General features: G+C 56.7%; 1 protein-coding gene across 1 annotated transcript in view; it reads right to left on the bottom strand.

Annotated features, from left to right (window-relative positions):
- Nucleotides 1–18,050, bottom strand: part of atxn2l (ataxin 2-like) — a 60,029-nt gene that overhangs the window by 39,479 nt on the left and 2,500 nt on the right. The window contains exons 2-11 of the mRNA XM_069188350.1: nt 17,307–17,346; nt 17,167–17,223; nt 17,017–17,088; nt 12,715–12,865; nt 10,388–10,509; nt 9,951–10,042; nt 8,465–8,662; nt 5,228–5,535; nt 2,933–3,019; nt 1,063–1,188 (exon numbers count right to left, since the gene is read on the bottom strand). Coding sequence (XP_069044451.1) covers nt 1,063–1,188; nt 2,933–3,019; nt 5,228–5,535; nt 8,465–8,662; nt 9,951–10,042; nt 10,388–10,509; nt 12,715–12,865; nt 17,017–17,088; nt 17,167–17,223; nt 17,307–17,346 — 1,253 coding nt within the window. The remainder of the gene's footprint in view (nt 1–1,062; nt 1,189–2,932; nt 3,020–5,227; nt 5,536–8,464; nt 8,663–9,950; nt 10,043–10,387; nt 10,510–12,714; nt 12,866–17,016; nt 17,089–17,166; nt 17,224–17,306; nt 17,347–18,050) is intronic.

Raw genomic sequence — 18,050 nt, 5'->3', positions numbered from 1 at the left:
TCCAGTACACTAACACTGCACTGAGAGAGAGAGGGGTTAATACAGACACACTGACTGGACACTCCAGTACATCAACACTGCACTGAGAGAGAGAGGGGGGTTCATACAGACACACTGACTGGACACTCCAGTACATTAACACTGCACTGAGAGAGAGAGGGGTTAATACAGACACACTGACTGGACACTCCAGTACATTAACACTGCACTGAGAGAGAGGGGTTAATACACACACACTGACTGGACACTCCAGTATATTAACACTGCACTGAGAGAGAGAGAGGGGTTCATACAGACACACTGACTGGACACTCCAGTACATTAACACTGCACTGAGAGAGAGAGGGGTTCATACAGACACACTGACTGGACACTCCAGTACATTAACACTGCACTGAGAGAGAGAGAGGGGTTAATACAGACACACTGACTGGACACTCCAGTACATTAACACTGCACTGAGAGAGAGAGGGGTTCATACAGACACACTGACTGGACACTCCAGTACATTAACACTGCACTGAGAGAGAGAGAGGGGTTAATACAGACACACTGACTGGACACTCCAGCACATTAACACTGCACTGAGAGAGAGAGGGGTTAATACACACACTGACTGGACACTCCAGTACATGAACACTGCACTGAGAGAGAGAGGGGTTAATACACACACTGACTGGACACTCCAGTACATGAACACTGCACTGAGAGAGAGGGGTTAATACACACACACTGACTGGACACTCCAGTACATGAACACTGCACTGAGAGAGAGAGGGGTTAATACACACACTGACTGGACACTCCAGTACATGAACACTGCACTGAGAGAGAGGGGTTAATACACACACACTGACTGGACACTCCAGTACATTAACACTGCACTGAGAGAGAGGGGTTAATACACACACACTGACTGGACACTCCAGTACATGAACACTGCACTGAGAGAGAGAGAGGGGTTAATACACACACACTGACTGGACACTCCAGTACATGAACACTGCACTGAGAGAGAGAGGGGTTCATACAGATACTGACAGGGTAAATTAGCAGTCTTACCATCTACAGGGAAGAGAGGGGCAGGACCAGCTGATTTTTGGGCTGTTGTGGAAACAGGTGAGTCAAGGTAAGGAGGGGTCAAAGGTGACTCCTGTGAAGAGCCTCCAGGCTTTGGGGATCGAGAAACTAAGGAGAGAGAGACTGTTCTGTTAATACAGACAGAGTGTTATAACAGTGTTATTAAGACACTGTTACAGTGCTCCTGTCGCAGTACCTGCTGGTCAGACTGTCGGTGTTATAACAGTGTTATTAAGACACTGTTACAATGCTCCTGTCACAGTACCTGCTGGTCAGACTGTCGGTGTTATAACAGTGTTATTAAGACACCGTTACAGTGCTGCTGTCGCAGTACCTGCTGGTCAGACTGTCGGTGTTATAACAGTGTTATTAAGACACTGTTACAGTGCTGCTGTCGCAGTGCCTGCTGGTCAGACTGTCGGTGTTATAACAGTGTTATTAAGACACTGTTACAGTGCTCCTGTCACAGTACCTGCTGGTCAGACTGTCGGTGTTATAACAGTGTTATTAAGACACTGTTACAGTGCTGCTGTCGCAGTACCTGCTGGTCAGACTGTCGGTGTTATAACAGTGTTATTAAGACACTGTTACAGTGCTGCTGTCACAGTACCTGCTGGTCAGACTGTCAGTGTTATAACAGTGTTATTAAGACACCGTTACAGTGCTCCTGTCGCAGTACCTGCTGGTCAGACTGTCAGTGTTATAACAGTGTTATTAAGACACCGTTACAGTGCTGCTGTCGCAGTACCTGCTGGTCAGACTGTCGGTGTTATAACAGTGTTATTAAGACACCGTTACAGTGCTGCTGTCGCAGTACCTGCTGGTCAGACTGTCAGTGTTTTAACAGTGTTATTAAGGCACTGTTACAATGCTCCTGTCGCAGTACCTGCTGGTCAGACTGTCGGTGTTATAACAGTGTTATTAAGACACTGTTACAGTGCTGCTGTCGCAGTGCCTGCTGGTCAGACTGTCAGTGTTATAACAGTGTTATTAAGACACTGTTACAGTGCTGCTGTCGCAGTACCTGCTGGTCAGACTGTCGGTGTTATAACAGTGTTATTAAGACACTGTTACAGTGCTGCTGTCGCAGTACCTGCTGGTCAGACTGTCGGTGTTATAACAGTGTTATTAAGACACTGTTACAGTGCTGCTGTCACAGTACCTGCTGGTCAGACTGTCAGTGTTATAACAGTGTTATTAAGACACCGTTACAGTACTGCTGTCGCAGTACCTGCTGGTCAGACTGTCAGTGTTTTAACAGTGTTATTAAGGCACTGTTACAATGCTCCTGTCGCAGTACCTGCTGGTCAGACTGTCGGTGTTATAACAGTGTTATTAAGACACTGTTACAGTGCTGCTGTCGCAGTGCCTGCTGGTCAGACTGTCAGTGTTATAACAGTGTTATTAAGACACTGTTACAGTGCTGCTGTCGCAGTACCTGCTGGTCAGACTGTCGGTGTTATAACAGTGTTATTAAGACACTGTTACAGTGCTGCTGTCGCAGTACCTGCTGGTCAGACTGTCGGTGTTATAACAGTGTTATTAAGACACCGTTACAGTGCTGCTGTCACAGTACCTGCTGGTCAGACTGTCAGTGTTATAACAGTGTTATTAAGACACCGTTACAGTGCTCCTGTCGCAGTACCTGCTGGTCAGACTGTCGGTGTTATAACAGTGTTATTAAGACACTGTTACAGTGCTGCTGTCGCAGTACCTGCTGGTAAGACTGTCGGTGTTATAACAGTGTTATTAAGACACTGTTACAGTGCTGCTGTCGCAGTACCTGCTGGTCAGACTGTCAGTGTTATAACAGTGTTATTAAGACACCGTTACAGTGCTGCTGTCGCAGTACCTGCTGGGCTGGAGTTTGTGTGTGGAGTCCGGACTGTCCTGGTGGGCTGGACGGGTCTCTGAGATTTTGGAGACATTCTGGACGACACTGATGGAACAAAATTAAATCAACACTGACTGCTGTCCGGCACTGACCGCTCCACAGACACTGTCCTGCACACTGTCCAGCACACTGCCCGCTCCACAGACACTGTCCAGCACACTGACCGCTCCACAGACACTGTCCAGCACACTGACCACACACTGACCGCTCCACAGACACTGTCCTGCACACTGACCGCTCCACAGACACTGTCCTGCACACTGACCACACACTGACCGCTCCACAGACACTGTCCAGCACACTGACCACACACTGCCTGCTCCACAGACACTGTCCTGCACACTGACCGCTCCACAGACACTGTCCTGCACACTGACCACACACTGACCGCTCCACAGACACTGTCCAGCACACTGACCACACACTGACCGCTCCACAGACACTGTCCAGCACACTGACCACACACTGACCGCTCCACAGACACTGACCACACACTGACCGCTCCACAGACACTGTCCTGCACACTGACCACACACTGACCGCTCCACAGACACTGTCCTGCACACTGACCACACACTGACCGCTCCAGACACTGACCACACACTGCCCGCTCCACAGACACTGACCACACACTGACCACACACTGACCCTGTCCTGCACACTGACCACACACTGACCGCTCCACAGACACTGTCCAGCACACTGACCACACACTGACCGCTCCACAGACACTGTCCAGCACACTGACCACACACTGACCGCTCCACAGACACTGACCTGCACACTGACCACACACTGACCGCTCCACAGACACTGTCCTGCACACTGACCGCTCCACAGACACTGTCCTGCACACTGACCACACACTGACCGCTCCACAGACACTGTCCTGCACACTGACCACACACTGCCCGCTCCACAGACACTGTCCTGCACACTGACCGCTCCACAGACACTGTCCTGCACACTGACCACACACTGACCCTGTCCTGCACACTGACCACACACTGACCGCTCCACAGACACTGTCCAGCACACTGACCACACACTGACCGCTCCACAGACACTGTCCTGCACACTGACCACACACTGACCGCTCCACAGACACTGTCCTGCACACTGACCACACACTGACCGCTCCACAGACACTGTCCTGCACACTGACCGCTCCACAGACACTGTCCAGCACACTGACCACACACTGACCGCTCCACAGACACTGTCCAGCACACTGACCACACACTGACCGCTCCACAGACACTGTCCTGCACACTGACCACACACTGACCGCTCCACAGACACTGACCACACACTGACCACACACTGACCGCTCCACAGACACTGTCCTGCACACTGACCACACACTGACCGCTCCACAGACACTGTCCTGCACACTGACCACACACTGACCGCTCCACAGACACTGTCCAGCACACTGACCACACACTGACCGCTCCACAGACACTGTCCTGCACACTGACCACACACTGACCGCTCCACAGACACTGTCCTGCACACTGACCACACACTGACCGCTCCACAGACACTGTCCTGCACACTGACCGCTCCACAGACACTGTCCAGCACACTGACCACACACTGACCGCTCCACAGACACTGTCCTGCACACTGACCACACACTGACCGCTCCACAGACACTGTCCTGCACACTGACCACACACTGACCGCTCCACAGACACTGACCACACACTGACCACACACTGACCGCTCCACAGACACTGTCCTGCACACTGACCACACACTGACCGCTCCACAGACACTGTCCTGCACACTGACCACACACTGACCGCTCCACAGACACTGTCCAGCACACTGACCACACACTGACCGCTCCACAGACACTGTCCTGCACACTGACCACACACTGACCGCTCCACAGACACTGTCCTGCACACTGACCACACACTGACCGCTCCACAGACACTGACCACACACTGACCACACACTGACCGCTCCACAGACACTGTCCTGCACACTGACCACACACTGACCGCTCCACAGACACTGTCCTGCACACTGACCACACACTGACCGCTCCACAGACACTGTCCTGCACACTGACCACACACTGACCCTGTCCTGCACACTGACCACACACTGCCCACACACTGACCCTGTCCTGCACACTGACCACACACTGACCGCTCCACAGACACTGTCCTGCACACTGACCACACACTGACCCTGTCCAGCACACTGACCACACACTGAGCGCTCTGCAGCGGGACTCACCTCCGTTGACCGCGCGCCCCGAGTCGGGGTGAGGGTGGGCGTGAGGAGGGGGGTGCGCGGGGGGCGCGCTGGCGAGGGGGGGGCTGGTGGGACGGGGGGCTGCGCCGGGGGGGTGAGAGCCGGCCCCCCTGGTGGACGGGGAGGAGCGGGGCGAGGAGGTCCGGGGGCTGCCAGACCCCCCGATCCTGCCAGGGAGAGGGGCGCCCCCCACCGGACCCCCCCTCTCCCCCCCGCCGGCCCGACTGGCAGCAGCACCAGAACCGGCCGGATCGCGGGTCCTCTGGGCCTGAGGGACATACCGGCCCTCCCTGGGAGAGACAGACAGGCAGGAGGGTGAGACAGAGAGAGACAGAGAGAGAGACGGGCAAGAGGGTGAGAGAGAGACAGAGACAGAGACAGAGACAGAGACAGAGACAGAGACAGAGACAGAGACAGAGACAGAGACAGAGACGGGCAGGAGGGTGAGAGAGAGAGACGGGCAGGAGGGTGAGAGAGAGAGACGGGCAGGAGGGTGAGAGAGAGAGAGAGAGACGGGCAGGCAGGAGGGTGAGACAGAGAGACGGGCAGGAGGGTGAGACAGAGAGACGGGCAGGAGGGTGAGACAGAGAGACGGGCAGGAGGGTGAGAGAGAGAGAGAGCTAGAGCATCACAACCCAGACTCAACCACATCACAGCACAGATCAAACAGCAATATCTCACACACTGGGACACACACACACAAACACAACATCAACTGGAATGCTACAGAACCTTAAACAGACAATACACACTAGCTGAATATTTGACCAAAATAAAAAATAACAAACAGAAACAGACCCTGACGAAGTACAGGCTCAGTGACCACAGCCTGGCCATAGAAACTGGACACAGGCAGACCTGGCTGTCCAGAGAGGACAGGCTCAGTGACCACAACCTGGACACACACACTGGACACAGGCAGACCTGGCTGTCCAGAGAGGACAGGCTCAGTGACCACAGCCTGGACACACACACTGGACACAGGCAGACCTGGCTGTCCAGAGAGGACAGGCTCAGTGACCACAGCCTGGACACACACACTGGACACACACAGACCTGGCTGTCCAGAGAGGACAGGCTGTGCTCCCACTGCCAGCAGGGAGAAATAGAGACAGAGGTGCACTTCCTACTGCACTGTGACAGATACTCTGGGATTAGAGAAACATTCTTCCCCAAATTCAGAAATCTAATCCCAGAGTTCCCACACCTGCCAGAATCACAACGGGTCCCAATCCTACTGGGAGAGGGAGGAGGGAACTCAGTTGAACTGGCAGCCCAGTATGTGATCTCCTGTCACAGCCTGAGGAACAGTGAGTCTGTCTCCCAATAATGCTCCAGCCGAATACAGTATATGTCAATATTTTATAATATGTCTTTGTTGTAAATGTCTGTAACATGTCTGTAGATTTTATTTTACTTCTATTTTTTGTTTTGTTCTATGTTAATTTTATTATTTTTATTTGCTTTGGCAACACTGATTGTACCTATCGGTCATGCTAATAAAGCACCTTGAATTGAATTGAATTGAATTGAATTGAGAGAGAGAGAGACCCCACAGAAACTCTGCACATGGAGATCTGTAGAATCATCCTCCGTGTGCAGAGAAAAACTCCTAACAACGGGTGCAGGGCCGAATTAGGCCAGTACCCACTATTGATAAACATACAGAAAAGAGTATTAAAGTATTGGCTACACCTAAAAAACAGCGACCAAAATTCCTACCACCACAAAGCCCTGCTGAGCCAAGAGCTGAGCCCAAAACAGAGCCTCCTGAGCCAGCTGGTCCTGAGGCTCACCGACCTGAGCCACACCGACACTAACCAGCCTCAGGACAGCACTGCTAGAGCACCACAACCCAGACTCAACCACATCACAGCACAGATCAAACAGCAATATCTCACACACTGGGACACACACACACAAACACAACATAAACTGGAATGCTACAGAACCTTAAACAGACAATACACACTAGCTGAATATTTGACCAAAATAAAAAATAACTAACAGAAACAGACCCTGACGAAGTACAGGCTCAGTGACCACAACCTGGCCATAGAAACTGGACACAGGCAGACCTGGCTGTCCAGAGAGGACAGGCTCAGTGACCACAGCCTGGACACACACACTGGACACAGGCAGACCTGGCTGTCCAGAGAGGACAGGCTCAGTGACCACAACCTGGCCATAGAAACTGGGCGACACAGGCAGACCTGGCTGCCCAGAGAGGACAGGCTCAGTGACCACAGCCTGGACACACACACTGGACACAGGCAGACCTGGCTGTCCAGAGAGGACAGGCTGTGCTCCCACTGCCAGCAGGGAGAAATAGAGACAGAGGTGCACTTCCTACTGCACTGTGACAGATACTCTGGGATTAGAGAAACATTCTTCCCCAAATTCAGAAATCTAATCCCAGAGTTCCCACACCTGCCAGAATCACAACGGGTCCCAATCGTACTGGGAGAGGGAGGAGGGAACTCAGTTGATCTGGCAGCCCAGTATGTGATCTCCTGTCACAGCCTGAGGAACAGTGAGTCCGTCTCCCAATAATGCTCCAGCCGCCTACAGTATATGTCAATATTTTATAATATGTCTTTGTTGTAAATGTCTGTAACATGTCTGTAGATTTTATTTTACTTCTATTTTTTGTTTTGTTCCATGTTAATTTTATTATTTTCATTTGCTTTGGCAACACTGATTGTACCCATCGGTCATGCTAATAAAGCACCTTGAACTGAATTGAACTGAATTGAGAGGAGAGAGAGAGGAGAGAGAGAGAGAGGAGAGAGAGAGAGAGGAGAGAGAGAGGAGAGAGAGAGGAGAGAGAGACGGGCAGGCAGGAGGGTGAGAGAGAGAGACGGGCAGGAGGGTGAGAGAGAGAGAGAGAGAGACGGGCAGGAGGGTGAGAGAGAGAGAGAGAGAGACGGGCAGGAGGGTGAGAGAGAGAGACAGGCAGGAGGGTGAGAGAGAGAGAGAGACGGGCAGGCAGGAGGGTGAGACAGAGAGACAGGCAGGAGGGTGAGAGAGAGAGAGAGACGGGCAGGCAGGAGGGTGAGACAGAGAGACGGGCAGGAGGGTGAGAGAGAGAGAGAGAGAGAGAGAGAGAGACGGGCAGGAGGGTGAGAGAGAGAGAGAGAGAGACGGGCAGGAGGGTGAGAGAGAGAGAGAGAGAGACGGGCAGGAGGGCGAGACAGAGAGAGAGAGAGAGAGAGAGACCTGCTGGAGCTGCTGAACCCAGGGCTGTCTCTGTCCCGGCTCACTGCGCCGTACTTGTCCTCCTCACTGCGGCCCTCGTCGTTCTCCAGAGACACGCGGCGCCGGTACTGCGGGCTGGACTCGATCTCACTGGCCAGGCGGGCCGCACGGGCCTCACGCTGACGGAACAGCTCCGAGCTGCCCCGCTCCAGGGCCACCCTGAGAGAGACAGACAGGTCAGAGAGAGAGACGGAACAGCTCCGAGCTGCCCCGCTCCAGGGCCACCCTGAGAGAGACAGACAGGTCAGAGAGAGAGAGAGACGGAACAGCTCCGAGCTGCCCCGCTCCAGGGCCACCCTGAGAGAGACAGACAGGTCAGAGAGAGAGACGGAACAGCTCCGAGCTGCCCCGCTCCAGGGCCACCCTGAGAGAGACAGACAGGTCAGAGAGAGAGACAGGTCATTCACGTGTACATGGACAGACTGGAGTCGTAGGTCGACAGGAGAGACACAGACAGGTCAGAGAGAGAGACAGGTCACTCACGTGTACATGGACAGACTGGAGTCGTAGGTTGCCAGGAGAGACAGACAGGTCAGAGAGAGAGACAGGTCACTCACGTGTACATGGACAGACTGGAGTCGTAGGTCGACAGGAGAGACACAGACAGGTCAGAGAGAGAGACAGGCCACTCACGTGTACATGGACAGACTGGAGTCGTAGGTTGCCAGGAGAGACAGACAGGTCAGAGAGAGAGACAGGTCACTCACGTGTACATGGACAGACTGGAGTCGTAGGTTGACAGGAGAGACAGACAGGTCAGAGAGAGAGACAGGTCACTCACGTGTACATGGACAGACTGGAGTCGTAGGTTGACAGGAGAGACAGACAGGTCAGAGAGAGAGACAGGTCACTCACGTGTACATGGACAGACTGGAGTCGTAGGTTGACAGGAGAGACAGACAGGTCAGAGAGAGAGACAGGTCACTCACGTGTACATGGACAGACTGGAGTCGTAGGTTGACAGGAGAGACAGACAGGTCAGAGAGAGAGACAGGTCACTCACGTGTACATGGACAGACTGGAGTCGTAGGTTGACAGGAGAGACAGACAGGTCAGAGAGAGAGACAGGTCACTCACGTGTACATGGACAGACTGGAGTCGTAGGTTGACAGGAGAGACAGACAGGTCAGAGAGAGAGACAGGTCACTCACGTGTACATGGACAGACTGGAGTCGTAGGTTGACAGGAGAGACAGACAGGTCAGAGAGAGAGACAGGTCACTCACGTGTACATGGACAGACTGGAGTCGTAGGTTGACAGGAGAGACAGACAGGTCAGAGAGAGAGACAGGTCACTCACGTGTACATGGACAGACTGGAGTCGTAGGTTGACAGGAGAGACAGACAGGTCAGAGAGAGAGACAGGTCACTCACGTGTACATGGACAGACTGGAGTCGTAGGTTGACAGGAGAGACAGACAGGTCAGAGAGAGAGACAGGTCACTCACGTGTACATGGACAGACTGGAGTCGTAGGTTGACTTCACGCCATAATTTTCTTCATTAAACCGGAACATCTCGCTGGCGTCCCAACCGTTGGACTGAGAGAGAGATCCACAGGTCAGTGTCCAGTGTGGTCAGTCTCTCTGTGTCAGTGTGGTCAGTCTCTCAGTGTCAGTGTGGTCAGTGTGGTCAGTCTCTCAGTGTCAGTGTGTCCAGTGTGGTCAGTCTCTCAGTGTCAGTGTGGTCAGTCTCTCAGTGTCAGTGTGTCAGTGTGGTCAGTCTCTCAGTGTCAGTGTGTCCAGTGTGGTCAGTCTCTCAGTGTCAGTGTGTCCAGTGTGGTCAGTCTCTCTGTGTCAGTGTGGTCAGTCTCTCTGTGTCGGTGTGTCCAGTGTGGTCAGTCTCTCTGTGTCGGTGTGTCCAGTGTGGTCAGTGTCCAGCCTCACCGTGTCACTGTCCAGCTCGCAGGTCTCCCCGTTGCTGTCTGTGTCCTCCCAGCGCTGTAGGATCTTCTCCCTGTGCTCCCCGTTCAGCCTCGCAGGGCCGATGGCCGAGTCTGTGAAGGAGTCTGGAACAGGGGCTCGTCACAACACTGCGCCCCAGAATCCCCCTGCACCCCCACACACACACACACACACACACCTCCCAGCACCCCACACACACACACACACACACCTCCCAGCACACCCCCACACACACACCTCCCAGCACACCCCCACACACACACACACACACCTCCCAGCACACCCCCACACACACACACACACACCTCCCAGCACACCCCCACACACACACACCTCCCAGCACACCCCCACACACACACACACCTCCCAGCACACCCCCACACACACACACACCTCCCAGCACACCCCCACACACACACACACACACCTCCCAGTGTGTGTGTGTGTGGCCGAGTCTGTGAAGGAGTCTGGAACAGGGGCTCGTCACAACACTGCGCCCCAGAATCCCCCTGCACCCCCACACACACACACCTCCCAGCACACCCCCACACACACACACACCTCCCAGCACCCCCCCACACACACACACCTCCCAGCACACCCCCACACACACCTCCCAGCACACCCCCACACACACACACCTCCCAGCACCCCCACACACACACACACACCTCCCAGCACCCCCACACACACACACACACCTCCCAGCACCCCCACACACACACACACACCTCCCAGCACCCCCACACACACACCTCCCAGCACCCCCACACACACACACACACCTCCCAGCACCCCCACACACACACACCTCCCAGCACCCCCACACACACACACACCTCCCAGCACCCCCACACACACACACACCTCCCAGCACCCCCACACACACACACACCTCCCAGCACCCCCACACACACACACACCTCCCAGCACACCCCCACACACACACACCTCCCAGCACACCCCCACACACACACACACACCTCCCAGCACACCCCCACACACACACACCTCCCAGCACCCCCACCCACACACACACACCTCCCAGCACACCCCCACACACCCCCACACACACCTCCCAGCACACCCCCACACACACACACACACCTCCCAGCACCCCCACCCACACACACACACCTCCCAGCACACCCCCCCACACACACACACCTCCCAGCACCCCCCACACACACACACCCCCCCACACACACACCTCCCAGCACCCCCACACACACACACACACACACCTCCCAGCACCCCCACACACACACACACACCTCCCAGCACCCCCCCACACACACACACACACCTCCCAGCACCCCCCCACACACACACCTCCCAGCACCCCCACACACACACACCTCCCAGCACACCCCCACACACACACACCTCCCAGCACACCCCCACACACACACACCTCCCAGCACACCCCCACACACACACACACCTCCCAGCACCCCCCCCCACACACACACCTCCCAGCACACCCCCACACACACACACACCTCCCAGCACACCCCCACACACACACACACCTCCCAGCACACCCCCACACACACACACACCTCCCAGCACACCCCCACACACACACACACCTCCCAGCACACCCCCACACACACACACCTCCCAGCACACCCCCACACACACACACACCTCCCAGCACCCCCCCCCACACACACACCTCCCAGCACACCCCCACACACACACACACCTCCCAGCACACCCCCACACACACACACACCTCCCAGCACACCCCCACACACACACACACCTCCCAGCACACCCCCACACACACACACACCTCCCAGCACACCCCCACACACACACACCTCCCAGCACACCCCCACACACACACACACACCTCCCAGCACCCCCACACACACACACACACCTCCCAGCACACCCCCACACACACACACACCTCCCAGCACACCCCCACACACACACACACACCTCCCAGCACCCCCACACACACACACACACCTCCCAGCACACCCCCACACACACACACACACCTCCCAGCACCCCCACACACACACACACACCTCCCAGCACACCCCCACACACACACACACCTCCCAGCACACCCCCACACACACACACACCTCCCAGCACCCCCACACACACACACACCTCCCAGCACCCCCACACACACACACACACCTCCCAGCACACCCCCACACACACACACACCTCCCAGCACACCCCCACACACACACACACCTCCCAGCACCCCTACACACCTCCCAGCACACCCTACACCCCAATTCCAAACACCACCAGAACCCCTGAACCCCGTCACCCCCACACACCCCGAGTGGCGAAGCTGAGGTCGACGTCCCGGCAGGTCATGGTGACGAGGTCCGCGGGGCGGAAGATCATGGTGTCCACGATGTCCTCCCTCCGGGGAGACTGACCGCTGTCCGCACAGGGCTGGTGCACAGCGTCCACAGCCAGCTCACACTGAGAGACACACGGACAGCTCACACTGAGAGACACACGGACAGCTCACACTGACACTGCTGGTGCACAGCGTCTACAGCCAGCTCACACTGAGAGACACATGGACAGCTCACACTGAGAGACACACGGACAGCTCACACCGAGAGACACACGGACAGCTCACACCGAGAGACACACGGACAGCTCACACTGAGAGACACACGGACAGCTCACACTGACACTGCTGGTGCACAGCGTCCACAGCCAGCTCACACCGAGAGACACACGGACAGCTCACACAGAGAGACACACGGACAGCTCACACTGACACACTACTGGTGCACAGCGTCTACAGCCAGCTCACACCGAGAGACACACGGACAGCTCACACTGACACACTACTGGTGCACAGCGTCCACAGCCAGCTCACACAGAGAGACACACGGACAGCTCACACCGAGAGACACACGGACAGCTCACACCGAGAGACACACGGACAGCTCACACTGACACACCGCTGGTCCACAGCGTCCACAGCCAGCTCACACAGAGAGACACACGGACAGCTCACACTGACACACTACTGGTGCACAGCGTCTACAGCCAGCTCACACCGAGAGACACACGGCCAGCTCACACCGAGAGACACACGGCCAGCTCACACCGAGAGACACACGGCCAGCTCACACCGAGAGACACACGGCCAGCTCACACCGAGAGACACACGGCCAGCTCACACCGAGAGACACACGGACAGCTCACACCGAGAGACACACGGACAGCTCACACCGAGAGACACACGGACAGCTCACACCGAGAGACACACGGACAGCTCACACCGAGAGACACACGGACAGCTCACACCGAGAGACACACGGACAGCTCACACTGACACACTACTGGTGCACAGCGTCCACAGCCAGCTCACACCGAGAGACACACGGACAGCTCACACCGAGAGACACACGGACAGCTCACACCGAGAGACACACGGACAGCTCACACTGACACTGCTGGTGCACAGCGTCCACAGCCAGCTCACACCGAGAGACACACGGACAGCTCACACCGAGAGACACACGGACAGCTCACACCGAGAGACACACGGACAGCTCACACCGAGAGACACACGGACAGCTCACACTGACACACCGCTGGTCCACAGCGTCTACAGCCAGCTCACACCGAGAGACACACGGACAGCTCACACCGAGAGACACACGGACAGCTCACACCGAGAGACACAGGGACAGCTCACACCGAGAGACACACGGACAGCTCACACCGAGAGACACACGGACAGCTCACACCGAGAGACACACGGACAGCTCACACCGAGAGACACACGGACACCTCACACCGAGAGACACACGGACAGCTCACACCGAGAGACACACGGACAGCTCACACTGACACACTACTGGTGCACAGCGTCTACAGCCAGCTCACACAGAGAGACACACGGACAGCTCACACTGACACACTACTGGTGCACAGCGTCTACAGCCAGCTCACACTGAGAGACACACGGACAGCTCACACCGAGAGACACACGGACAGCTCACACCGAGAGACACACGGACAGCTCACACCGAGAGACACACGGACAGCTCACACCGAGAGACACACGGACAGCTCACACTGACACACTACTGGTGCACAGCGTCCACAGCCAGCTCACACCGAGAGACACACGGACAGCTCACACTGACACACTACTGGTGCACAGCGTCCACAGCCAGCTCACACAGAGAGACACACGGACAGCTCACACCGAGAGACACACGGACAGCTCACACCGAGAGACACACGGACAGCTCACACCGAGAGACACACGGACAGCTCACACCGAGAGACACACGGACAGCTCACACCGAGAGACACACGGACAGCTCACACTGACACTGCTGGTGCACAGCGTCTACAGCCAGCTCACACCGAGAGACACACGGACAGCTCACACCGAGAGACACACGGACAGCTCACACCGAGAGACACACGGACAGCTCACACTGACACACTACTGGTGCACAGCGTCCACAGCCAGCTCACACCGAGAGACACACGGACAGCTCACACTGACACACTACTGGTGCACAGCGTCCACAGCCAGCTCACACCGAGAGACACACGGACAGCTCACACCGAGAGACACACGGACAGCTCACACCGAGAGACACACGGACAGCTCACACTGACACTGCTGGTGCACAGCGTCCACAGCCAGCTCACACCGAGAGACACACGGACAGCTCACACCGAGAGACACACGGACAGCTCACACCGAGAGACACACGGACAGCTCACACCGAGAGACACACGGACAGCTCACACCGAGAGACACACGGACAGCTCACACTGACACTGCTGGTGCACAGCGTCCACAGCCAGCTCACACCGAGAGACACACGGGCAGCTCACACCGAGAGACACACGGACAGCTCACACCGAGAGACACACGGACAGCTCACACCGACACTGCTGGTGCACAGCGTCCACAGCCAGCTCACACCGAGAGACACACGGACAGCTCACACTGAGAGACACACAGCTCACACTGAGAGACACACGGACAGCTCACACTGAGAGACACACGGAAAGCTCACACTGAGAGACACACGGAAAGCTCACACTGACACACCGCTGGTCCACAGCGTCTACAGCCAGCTCACACAGAGAGACACACGGACAGCTCACACCGAGAGACACACGGACAGCTCACACCGAGAGACACACGGACAGCTCACACCGAGAGACACACGGACACCTCACACTGACACACCGCTGGTCCACAGCGTCTACAGCCAGCTCACACCGAGAGACACACGGACAGCTCACACCGAGAGACACACGGACAGCTCACACCGAGAGACACACGGACAGCTCACACTGACACACCGCTGGTCCACAGCGTCCACAGCCAGCTCACACCGAGAGACACACGGACAGCTCACACCGAGAGACACACGGACAGCTCACACCGAGAGACACACGGACAGCTCACACCGAGAGACACACAGACAGCTCACACTGACACTGCTGGTGCACAGCGTCTACAGCCAGCTCACACCGAGAGACACACGGACAGCTCACACCGAGAGACACACGGACAGCTCACACCGAGAGACACACGGACAGCTCACACCGAGAGACACACGGACAGCTCACACTGACACCGCTGGTCCACAGCGTCTACAGCCAGCTCACACCGAGAGACACACGGACAGCTCACACCGAGAGACACACGGACAGCTCACACCGAGAGACACACGGACAGCTCACACCGAGAAACACACGGACAGCTCACACCGAGAGACACACGGACAGCTCACACCGAGAGACACACGGACAGCTCACACTGACACACTACTGGTGCACAGCGTCCACAGCCAGCTCACACCGAGAGACACACGGACAGCTCACACCGAGAGACACACGGACAGCTCACACCGAGAGACACACGGACAGCTCACACTGACACTGCTGGTGCACAGCGTCCACAGCCAGCTCACACCGAGAGACACACGGACAGCTCACACCGAGAGACACACGGACAGCTCACACCGAGAGACACACGGACAGCTCACACTGACACACCGCTGGTCCACAGCGTCTACAGCCAGCTCACACCGAGAGACACACGGACAGCTCACACCGAGAGACACACGGACAGCTCACACCGAGAGACACAGGGACAGCTCACACCGAGAGACACACGGACAGCTCACACCGAGAGACACACGGACAGCTCACACCGAGAGACACACGGACAGCTCACACCGAGAGACACACGGACAGCTCACACCGAGAGACACACGGACAGCTCACACCGAGAGACACAGGGACAGCTCACACCGAGAGACACACAGACAGCTCACACCGAGAGACACACGGACAGCTCACACCGAGAGACACACGGACAGCTCACACTGACACACTACTGGTGCACAGCGTCTACAGCCAGCTCACACAGAGAGACACACGGACAGCTCACACTGACACACTACTGGTGCACAGCGTCTACAGCCAGCTCACACCGAGAGACACACGGACAGCTCACACCGAGAGACACACGGACAGCTCACACCGAGAGACACACGGACAGCTCACACCGAGAGACACACGGACAGCTCACACGAGAGACACACGGACAGACAGGTCGAGATGCTCACCTGTGAGCTCAGCGTCTTGAAGATGCCCTCGTACACACTGCCACTGCGCACTCGGACGTCACAGGTGGAGCCCTGGGGGGGGACAGAGGGCGGGGTGTGAGCGAGGGGCCGGGGGGCGGCCCCCCCGCCAGCGGGCGCGCGGAGACTTACCACCACGGCGGTCAGGAAGTGCAGCATGCGGGCGTTGTTGTAGACGCCATCGAACACCTGGGGGAGGGAAGGAGACAGCGTGAGTCCCACCGGCCGCGGCTCACCTGCGCGGGCGACAGACAGGGGCGCCGCGGACTCACCGGAGAGGAGGACTGCGGGACCTTCGCCGAGCCACGGCTCCTGAGAGAGAGACAGGCAGAGAGAGAGACGGGCGTTAATGTCACCGAGCCACGGCTCCCGAGAGAGAGAGACAGGCAGAGAGAGAGACGGGCGTTAATGTCACCGAGCCACGGCTCCCGAGAGAGAGAGAGACAGGCAGAGAGAGAGAGACGGGCGTTAATGTCACCGAGCCACGGCTCCCGAGAGAGAGAGACAGACGGGCAGAGAGAGAGAGATGGGCGTTAATGTCACCGAGCCACGGCTCCTGAGAGAGAGACAGGCAGAGAGAGAGACGGGCGTTAATGTCACCGAGCCACCGCTCCAGAGAGAGAGACAGGCAGAGAGAGAGAGACGGGCGTTAATGTCACCGAGCCACGGCTCCCGAGAGAGAGAGACAGGCAGAGAGAGAGACGGGCGTTAATGTCACCGAGCCACGGCTCCCGAGAGAGAGAGACAGGCAGAGAGAGAGAGACGGGCGTTAATGTCACCGAGCCACGGCTCCCGAGAGAGAGAGACAGGCAGAGAGAGAGAGACGGGCGTTAATGTCACCGAGCCACGGCTCCCGAGAGAGAGAGACAGGCAGGGAGAGAGAGACGGGCGTTAATGTCACCGAGCCACGGCTCCCGAGAGAGAGAGACAGGCAGGGAGAGAGAGACGGGCGTTAATGTCACCGAGCCACGGCTCCCGAGAGAGAGAGACAGGCAGAGAGAGAGACGGGCGTTAAT

The sequence above is a fragment of the Lepisosteus oculatus genome, chromosome 4 (assembly GCF_040954835.1).
Source record: "Lepisosteus oculatus isolate fLepOcu1 chromosome 4, fLepOcu1.hap2, whole genome shotgun sequence".
Taxonomy (NCBI): domain Eukaryota; kingdom Metazoa; phylum Chordata; class Actinopteri; order Semionotiformes; family Lepisosteidae; genus Lepisosteus; species Lepisosteus oculatus.
The sequence above is the reverse complement of the archived record's forward strand: the minus strand, read 5'-3'. Positions and strand labels throughout refer to the sequence as shown.